The sequence below is a fragment of the Hyaena hyaena genome, unplaced genomic scaffold, assembly GCF_003009895.1.
Source record: "Hyaena hyaena isolate Hyena2069 unplaced genomic scaffold, ASM300989v1 scaffold_805, whole genome shotgun sequence".
Classification (NCBI taxonomy): domain Eukaryota; kingdom Metazoa; phylum Chordata; class Mammalia; order Carnivora; family Hyaenidae; genus Hyaena; species Hyaena hyaena.
The window spans coordinates 523243-533403 of record NW_024081439.1 but is presented as its reverse complement, the minus strand read 5'-3'; the positions used below and the strand labels follow the sequence as shown (position 1 = coordinate 533403).

At 39.9% G+C, this 10161-nt stretch overlaps 1 protein-coding gene across 2 annotated transcripts in view; it reads right to left on the bottom strand.

Annotated features, from left to right (window-relative positions):
* Window positions 1-253: 253 nt before the first annotated feature.
* Window positions 254-10161, bottom strand: part of TGFB2 (transforming growth factor beta 2) — an 84624-nt gene continuing 74716 nt past the window's right edge. For both annotated transcript variants that reach the window (XM_039219299.1, XM_039219300.1), the window contains 5 exons: window positions 9253-9385; window positions 9019-9129; window positions 7301-7478; window positions 5957-6110; window positions 254-2630 (listed from right to left, as the gene is read on the bottom strand). In XM_039219299.1, coding sequence (XP_039075230.1) covers window positions 2472-2630; window positions 5957-6110; window positions 7301-7478; window positions 9019-9129; window positions 9253-9385 — 735 coding nt within the window. In that variant the 3' untranslated portion in view covers window positions 254-2471. The remainder of the gene's footprint in view (window positions 2631-5956; window positions 6111-7300; window positions 7479-9018; window positions 9130-9252; window positions 9386-10161) is intronic.

Genomic DNA, 10161 nt, shown 5'->3' with positions numbered 1-10161 from the left:
TCTTCCCTTTCCCACCCACCCGCCTCCCTGCCCGTGGCAATATTTACTTATGGGAAACGAAGACCTTACAGAACCCCCAAACTTTAAAAAAAAAAAAAAAGATTCAAGAGATCTTAAAATAGAGCATTTAAAATATTATCAGTGCATTCATGAGGAAAGACAAAATAATACAAAACAAAACGTCATTCTATCTGAGAGGAATATACCTGCAGAAATAAAAGTGATTTACATAGAATTCATCGAAAACGGAAGGAAAAAAAAAATCAAACGCACTCATTTCTGGGATTGGGTTACACCCGGCACAGGCCCGTTTACTCGGAGGGCGTCCCTCCCCCCTCGCTCTTCCAGTTTTCAAACTTGCGAATCCAATTTGTCATTTCATTAACGGCCAGGAAATGTCAAACATCTGGAAGTACAGGCTATTAGACAACTCCACTTGGATTCGCACCTCGCCATCCTGCCCTTTAGGCGACGCTGCAAATATTCCATTGTTTTACCTATTAATTTTTATCTTGCAGCTAAATAAGGGACAATCGGCAAAATGACATCTCCTACAAACCCTGGCGGAAGGATCCCTTCCCTGCAACGATGTGGCAAATCATTCATTTATTAAAGCAAGGTAAATTCTAGCCTCAGATCTAGAGAACTCTCATTCAGAGGAAAAAAAGAACTTTTTGATCATGGGAGGATTTGACTTATCTCTTTACAACCTTCAAAGAACACACATGGAAACCTTATCTTCCGTGAAAGAAACTGAGTGACTTAGGCTGACCAGGGCAGTTTTTTCTCCCTTAAAAAAGAAATCAAGGAAAATGTAAATCTTTCCATTTCCCCCCCTGAACACAGAAACCTGATTAAAGGAAAGATGTTTCCTATGAACTGTCTGATCTCTACTTGTTAACAATAGAATTCTGTGAGCATATCCATTAAACCAAGTTGGAGAAGCCTTTCTTAACTCAGCCACAAAGATTCTGAGTTTCAGTAAGATCCTGAGGCCCGTGCTAAAACTAAATATTTCAGCTCAATCATCTATACATCTATAATATTCCCCAGTTTTCCTAAAATAGAAGATTGTTAACATCTGAATTGATTAGTAAGGATGCTTAGAAAACGGAGGCAGACTCCTGAACTTGAATCTGTCCTTTTTATAAAAGAAAATCTACAGGACAGGTGGACTCAGGTAGCTTATGTCATAATAATGGACAATGCACAAAGCACAGTGGAGGAAACACTACCAAACACGTATTTGTAGTGCAAGTCAAACTATAGGGGCTTTGCTCGAAAGTACTGGCCAGCTAAAGGAAACACACAGTTCTGAGCGATCATTAAAAATAGAGCCCCAATTTAAGTCCAATCTAAATCATAGTTGACATTATTACAGAACGTTAAAAATATGGTAAAAATTTACACATTGCATGTGAAATAGTTAATGTTTTGATTTAATAGTTTGCAAAAAGAGATCTGCAGATGTGTTTCCAATTATACTGGCTTCTATACCCATCTATTATAATAATATAGGTACGGTTACATATATCTGAAATGAAGGAAAAACCAACAGCATAGCTATACGGCAATACTTTCAGGTCTGAAGTTTGACCAGTATGTATCAAAAACATTTCAACATTTCGCTAGTTTAACTAAACTGACAAAGAACCATTTACAATTAAAAAGAAAAAAAATCTTCCAGACTTATGCTGACTGAAAGTTTCCTTTATTAACAGGCTTTTCAGTTTTGAACCTTACAAGAAGCTTCCTTAGCAGTTGGTACATAGCACGTGTTTTCAGGGTCTTTATCTTAATGCAGGCTTGCTTGGTCATATAATATCTCGCTTGGGTTTTCATCCCGTTAATATGACCCCTTTTTTTTTCTGGCTCATTTGAGTTCAAGTTTCTTAAGCCATCCATGAGTTTCTGGCAAAGTATTTGGTCTCCACTTTATACACCTGTTTTATTTTCCAAGGGCAATGAAATGTTCATTATATAGTAACACACAATAAATAACTCACTGTTAACTCTAAAGGTAAGAATGGGAAGGGTCCCTATTGCATAGCAATACAGAAAATCAAGTGAGGCATGGGATAGGAACGGTATGCACAGCAACTCCACTTAATGGGATTTTCCTGTTTGTTTGTTTTTTTTCCTTTCACATAATGAACACTAACAAATTCTTCCAGTGTTTATTTTTTTCTTAAAAAAAAAAGGTTTTGCTTCTTGTCTCTCTCACTTACAGAGTAGATGAAATGTAGAATAAAGCCTTCAATTTTTTGTTTTGTTTTGTTTCAGACGCCAGTTTTAACAAACAGAACACAAACTTTCAAAGTGTTTGAACTAGTACCGCTTTTTTCAAAATTTTTTTTAACACTGTTGAAGCAAGGCTCTCTCACGTTTTCTCGTTAACAAACATAGTCATTGTTCTCGTCGTCCGCACCATCTCCACCTGTGAGTAGCATCTTGCCACATTCCCAAGAACCTTAGCTGCATTTGCAAGACTTTACAATCATGTTTGAAAGCTGTTCGATCTTGGGTGTTTTGCCGATGTAGTAGAGAATGGTTAGGGGTTCTAAATCCTGGGACACACAGCAAGGAGATGCGGATGCTTCTGGATTTATGGTGTTATATAAGCTCAGAACCTGAAAAGACACAGAAGAAAGAAGCCATAGGAAAAGACCGAAAAAAAGAGGAGGGGAAGGAGCAATTACTTTAAAAAGAACCATTCCGTAGTGTAGTGTTATCAGCCAGAGTACTCGGTAGACAATTTAAATTGTTTTGGGTTTACAATTTCTTTCTCTTAACCCCCAACTATGGTCAACTTGACATGTGTTCCTAGTAATCACTGAATTCATCCTTCTACAGAACCCTTTCCTCATACATCATAAACGGATGATTTTTGTAAAAGCTCAAATTGCACAAAATTGTTCATTCAACAGATTTTACAGTTTCCCCAATAATCCTCTACTTCGATCGCTACCTTGCAGCACACGCTCGCCTGGCCTTTGAAAAAGGTGGTCCTCTGAGTATTTGCTCTTCTGTCTACGCTTCTTTGTAACCTAGTGTTTATTTCCAGTTCCCACCTAGATTAGAGTTCCCGTGCAGTCAGAGACTCTATGGACTTTCTTTTGACCTGATGGCCCTGGTAAGTCTTCTCCGGATGAAACGAGACTCCTGCGGTCGGTGAAGAAGTGAATATATGGAGATGTGGAAGAATCACATGTTTCAGTAAAACTGCCACCAGAGCTTTGATCTACCCTTAGGCATAAAAAAAGACACCTGTCTGCAATGTGAACCCTCTCTGTGCTATGTCTTCTCAGGCCAATTGACTATCACCTACATTTTCATTTAAAAGAAAAAAAGATGAAAGTCTTTTCATTTACTATTGCTTCATAAATACGATCGAGAGTTAAGCAACTAAGCGTTAATTAAGAATGGTATTAAAAGCAATCTATAGTTTTACTTATTCACTTTCTTGCATTTTGCTTCAAACAACAATAGTAGTAGTAATCCACCCTCCGTTTAGATTTCATGTGGTAAACTGTAGTGCCTAAGTTGGACGGCAGATAGCCAGTCCTAAGACGGAATGAAGAGAAGGTTCTATAGGTAGTTCTGTGCCCTTCACTCCATTTTATATCAAAGGGGTATGCGATTTTTACGAATGGAAGTCTTTAGGTTCTACAGTGATGATAAAGAGACATTTCCAAGGATGCCATTAATGTGTTAAGCAAACAGCAAGTGACCTTTTCCTCGAGATTCACTGCCATTTTTTCAGCCTAAGACAGAAGATCTGTTCAGTGCAGCAACACTGACTACTTTATTAAGCTACCTCTGGCTCCTTGGGTAACTGTCCAAACCACATATTTGTGACCATGACAGTTATTCTTCCTCTCTCCTTGAAAAACAAGCACGGTCTCAGCCTTCACACACTCCCTCTGTGTATCAGGGAGGGGAATTATGTTTCTACTTGGCAATTGGGCCTTGCCCACATTACAGCTACTGTTGCCACAGCCCAGTTGAAGCAGCCTGGCCAGAGAGCTCAGACAAAGGGACAGACATGAGCAAGCTTTCCTCACATGGCCAAGCACATGGTCAGCCTGGAGTGCCAAAATCTACAGGGGAGTTGGGAAAGCAGCTGAAGGAAGGAGAGTCCTATTTGTCAATTTAAAGTCGAGCATATGTAGGCATTTATAAATAAACAGACTTCATGTTCTGCTAACACATGATTTTTCACATGCATTAAAGAGAAATTTTATAATGCAGATTGTCTACAATAATTGATAACCCCAAAACTCTTGAATTCAGCTGAATGCATTATGTGATCCTTCTGGCAGCAGATTCATTTTCCTACCCTGCAGTGAAGGCAATTTTTCCTATGCCTCTTTAATAAGGAGATTTACAGAAGCATAACCCCAATGTGTAGCCACATTTCAGGAATTAAACTCAGTAAGACAGAGCGAACGGAGGCCTGCTTATAAAGCCAGGAAGCCTGCCTTCCAAATGCCTTCCAAGTTTTTGGTTTGTCACCAACTGTTTGATCCCGGGCAAGTAATCTACACGATTTAGACCCTGATTTCTTTGGAAAAATGAGATGCAAGATAACTTTCCATCTCTAAGACCCTACATTATGAGGTACCAGGAAAAAGCACTTGGACAAGCATCGTTATTACATAGTAAATAACTCTTTGCTGATCTGGACTACTAACCCATGACGTATAATCCAGGACTTGCCCTCCAAATTAGCTTTCTATCCTCACTAACGTAAACTGATAGAATATTGAGATTCTTGTTCACTTTGGGTTATAAAGACTTGGAGATCCTAATTTTCAAATTGTTTTCACTTATTTCATTGTTTTGCTCTTTGCATCTATTCTTGAGTTTGGCGTTGTTATTTTAAAGATCATTTTTAACATAACGTTTCTTGTTACTGATAAGAAATTGGGGCTTAGAGAAGTTAAATGAGTTTTTTTTAATCTTTATTTTTTAAAATATAATTTACTGTCAATTAGCTAACATACAGTGTATACAGTGAGCTCTTGGCTTCAGGAGTAGGTTCCCATGAGTCATCACTTACATACAACACCCAGTGCTCATCCCAACAAGTGCCCTCCTCAATGCCCACCACCCATTTTCCCATCCCCTTGTCCCCATCAACCCTCAGTTTGTTCTCTGTGTTTAAGAGTCTCTTATGGTTTGCCTCCCTCTCTGTTTGTAACTATTTTTTCCCTTCCCTTCTTCATGGTCTTCTGTCAAGTTTCTCAATTTCCACATATGAGTGAAAATATATGATATCTGTCTTCCTCTGATTGACTTGTTTCACTTAGCATAATACTCTCCAGTTCCATCCATGTTGCTGCAAATGGCCAGATCTTATTCTTTCTCATTGTCAAGTTTTATTCCATTGCATACATATATACCACATCTTCTTTATCCATTCATCAGCTGATGGACATTTGGGCTCTTTCCATAATTTGGCTATAAAAAAGACTTTTTAATTGCCAAACGCTGGTGAGTTACCATGCCAAACCATCAGCTGAGGTCCTCAAATTTTTCCTTACTATGACAGTCCCTGATGCAGGTGGTAACAGGTCCTTTTTTAGGTGTGGATCTGAATCCCTTCACATCCTAGCTGTGTATGTGACACTAAGTGATATACTGAATTCTTTACAGCTACCAATCACTTACAGGTGTTGAGAATATAAGATAAAAAGAAAGCAATTAAACAACACTGTCTTCTGGTTGCCTATAATTTTATCGGGAAGGTAAAACCTACTCTTCTAATTGATCGTTGTTACTTCTGATTTCACCTACAGCCAACATTCTTCCCCATCACTCAAAAGGATTTCTCCAGCACCCATTCATGTGTGTTGATGAATGGGCACCACACTCGTTAGAATTCACTGGACATACTCTCAGCGGGTACACATTAGCAACCCAAGAATAGAAGAGACACAAGCCAAATACTTACCCTACTGTGCTGAGTGTCTGAACTCCACAAATACGGGCATGCTCCCGCACAGAAGTTGGCATTGTACCCTTTAGGTTCGTGAATCCATTTCCACCCAAGATCCCTCTTGAAATCAATATAAAGTGGACGCAGGCAGCAATTATCCTGCACATTTCTGTTAGAAGAAAGAGCAGTGGAGATTTTAAAGCTGATTTCTCCTACCCCTCATTCCAAGCCAGAAAAAATGACTCATTCACTCATTCAAACAGCATCCAATGAGCAAATTTCACGGGCCAGGTTTGAATGATTTTATAGTAATTCAAATGATTTTCATGATGGAGTGTTATGGTGACTTGCTGGACTACTTTCTCTTATGAATTCTATACCTTGAGCCTTTTGGCCATGACCTTGAACATCAAACCTTTCCTTTGAATGACTATGTATAAGCAGAGAGGTGGCAGAAGAGATCAGTTTTGCCAACCAGCCTCGACTGCTCTTTCAAATATAAAATGAATGAAGTACAACAGCTGTTTTCAAAGAACCATCTAAGGCATTTTCCTCTGAGAATCAGGAAATCCTTTATTTCATCTCATGTTCCTTGATCCAGGAATGAAACAGAGATCAAGAAACGTGGAGCCTTGCTCACTGCAACCACCATCTCTGGCGAGCAAAAGCCATTTTACTCATGAACTCTTAAAGCACCTTTTCAGTGAGAACCCCTCACTGCCCCCCAGCTCTCAGGAAAAAACAAACAAACAAAAACAAAAACCAAAAAAACTTCCTCCTATGAGGCTTGATAAGAAACCACAGGAGAACGCTCACACTCTGCCCACCATGAACTCTTCAAGGAATGAGAAGTAAATTTGAGTTGCTCTCACTCCCTCATATTCTGTAGCTAACAACACAATGAATAGCATTCTGCCTCTATTTCTCTCATCTCTGTTACAGTGAAAAAAGGTATGATCATGGGCACTCTAGAATGGGGGTTGGTAAGGGCTTTCCAGTATAGACAGTGAGTCTTTTCAAGTAAGGACCCATCACCATACCCCTCAAATAAACTTATATTTGCTCTGGGGAGCAAGAAGCTCAATTCCTCTTTCAGCCCCACAGTGCTTCAGAGGGATTTGGGATACAACTTCAGGGGTTAATTTTCTGACCTCACCTTTCATTCCAAGGGACTGATGAATACAACACAGAAAAACTGCTGTAGCCTCTGGGAAGCATGACCTTAGGAGATATGATGGCTGTACCACACCGTACCCAGGCTTAAGCAATGAGTACAGTTTAGGTCAATGCATAAGAAAAAACAAAGGCGGTACAAGGTTAACAGACATAATCGCTTCATCTTATTTTTATCTCCTTTACCTAAAACAATAGGCTGCATCCAAAGCACGCTTCTTCCGCCGGTTGGACTGTTGTGACTCAAGTCTGTAGGAGGGTAACAACATTAGCAGAAGATGTGGGGTCTTGCCACTGTTTTTTTTCCTAGTGGACTTTATTGTTTTCTGATCACCACTGGTATATGTGGAGGTGCCATCAATACCTTGAAAAAATGCATTTGGGTAACAAACATTTAGCTTTACCTTCATCAAATATAACCAGTCATTTTTCTTCCCTTTGTATATTGTCACAAACAGCAGTGACGACCACAACGGCATCATCACCTGGCTACCGTCATTCCCCACGGAAATAGATATGGCACAATAAGACAATTTCAGGTGACAAGAAACGCTTCTAGCTACACCTCTTGTCAAGGGGTAATTGTCTTATTGTGCCATTACTATTCAGTGTCCAAGGCGGGGCTTGTTGGTTATGAAGGTCACTGCAGAAGAAGCCTTTGACCATAGTCCAAGGGCAACCAAGGTCATTTATTTTAGTCAACCCTCAGTTGAGGCTATGTTCAGCCCCTCAATGACTGAACACACAGCAAAAGAACATGCCGTGTCACCCACAGTCCCGTCTCTTCCTAAGGCTACTAAACTCAGAAGACTTTCCTAATGAATTTAACCCGAGACTCACACTAAATTGCAATGAGTTAGGTTCAAGTGAAACAGAAGTCACCCTTACCTAATGCTATTCTGGGAAGCTGTGAAGAAAGGGCTTTTTCACTCATTTTATGGCATCCTCTACACTTTCCTGATGCCATCTGAGATTTAGAAATGCGAGCTCCCCGAAGCATGCTCAAGAGACTGCCAGTTTACTCATTTAATCTTCACACTCTAGAGAATCATGGCTAGGTTGGAGACTGAAATAAATCTCTAGACTTCTGGGTGTATTTTTCCATGAGTAAGGGCCACTGTAGCCTTCCACAAGTGGATGAGGGTCCCGGGTGGTGGTGGTTAGGAAGGGAACTCAGCTCCCAGATGTGGTGGTGTGGAATCAGTGCGGCACTAGCCCTCAGCGGACTTCCCTCTTAGCTCTCATCTCCAAACTGGTTATTTAATAAGGGAAGTGTCTCGAATCCTTAGTTTCTCCTCACTCTCCTTGACCTTTGGCTAATCACTAAGAGGTAAGTGAGAATAGAGAAAAATTAAAGACTTGTGATGTGTTTATAAACAATTATAAAAGTCTGAAAAGGAAGCCATTTGAAATATTGGGCACCAGCTAGGAAAGGTGTAGTGTTCTGATACACGTAAGGTTAGTTAGAAAGGCTGCGGTGTGAAGAAATTATCGTCTGTGAAATACGGGTGTAAGCTCCTGACATTGGATTTGGGGCATTATCAATGGATTTCCTTGCATGTATGCTATCTTCTTCTATAATATTACCATACATGGAAAGTTGGTTTGCTTAAGTGAGGACAAAAGGGGTTAACTGACTAATAATTTGGGGAGTTGATGAATCAGTTAGTACTATTGCCAAGTCATCACTGGGCACTGAGTAATTTAAGCAGGGAACCAATTCCTTTGTCCCAATCCTTTCTGTCTTTATACATCTCTTTTCAACCATTTCTTTATCTAAACAATTAAAACTCCCAGGGCTCACCAAACAATCCCAATTTCACATGCAAACTAATTTCATCACCCATGAGATGATCAATACAGGCCCTTCCATCCCCCACCTCAAATGACCAAGTTTCAGTTACCTGCAAATCTTGCTTCTAGCTCTTCACTTTTATTTGGAATGATGTAATTATTAGATGGTACAAAGGTGCAGCAGGGACAGTGTAAACTTATTTTAAATCCCAGGTTTCTGTCTGGAAAACATTAAGTCAAGGAGGTCATTTGGATGTGTGACAATACCCTTAAATCAGCAATCAACTTACAAGAACTTAAGGTCACTGAACATCTAGGGATGAACACAGAGGGTGGTTGTAAACCTTTATGGTGGAGCCACTCTTGAACGGCGTCAGTCACATCGAAGGAAAGCCATTCGCCTTCTGCCCTTGTCTTCACGACTTTGCTGTCAATGTAGCGCTGGGTTGGAGATGTTAAATCTTTGGATTTGAGAATCTGGAGAAGGAAAGGAGAGAGAAAAGAAATGGCTCAGTTGGCATATGGACAGCATGACTAACCCAAAACCATTAACACTATTCCAATTCATTATCTACACTTAGCTCTGCTCTGATATCCCCACGTACTGTCATCTAATAGCATGGCCATGTGCATAAAAACATAATACCAGGCCATTTGCCATGAAAAATAGAGCTACTAAGTCAGCGGTGTGGTATGATCAAGGTGAGAGGAGCCATAAAGCCAAGTGTCTAAAAGAAAGTGACAGTAATTATTTGGCTTTGCTGACATAAGCTTTGCAAGATTTCAGCCATAAATTAAGTTATGCTCTTAAGTTAATGGTTTTGTTGTTCTACTTCTCCTTTTTTTTTTTTTTTTTTTTTTAATTTGGGGAGCTGGGAGGCAGGGAGGGACAGAAGGAGTGGGCCAGTTCAGAGGATCCATTCTCACCCCCTGGAAGGCCCTGAATTATAAATCTCCTTCTAATAAAGAGAAAAAGGTCCTCACCCTGGTTTCTAAATCCACCAGCATTAATATATGTGGCATGCCTCAGCTTTTGAGGTAAATCTCTAGCTGGGATTTTTACGCTCAATGTGAGTTGCTATGATTTATAAAGATATTCCATATTCCACAGACCAAGAATGATTTTGGGCAGGAGCAGTCTGGCAGTGTGTACTGAGAGCCTGAAAGCAAATCAGCCTGAACACTGAGACTTTAGAAGGATTCATTTATTTCAAACATGTAAAGAGCAACTATAGTATGTTCTTGGGTTTCTA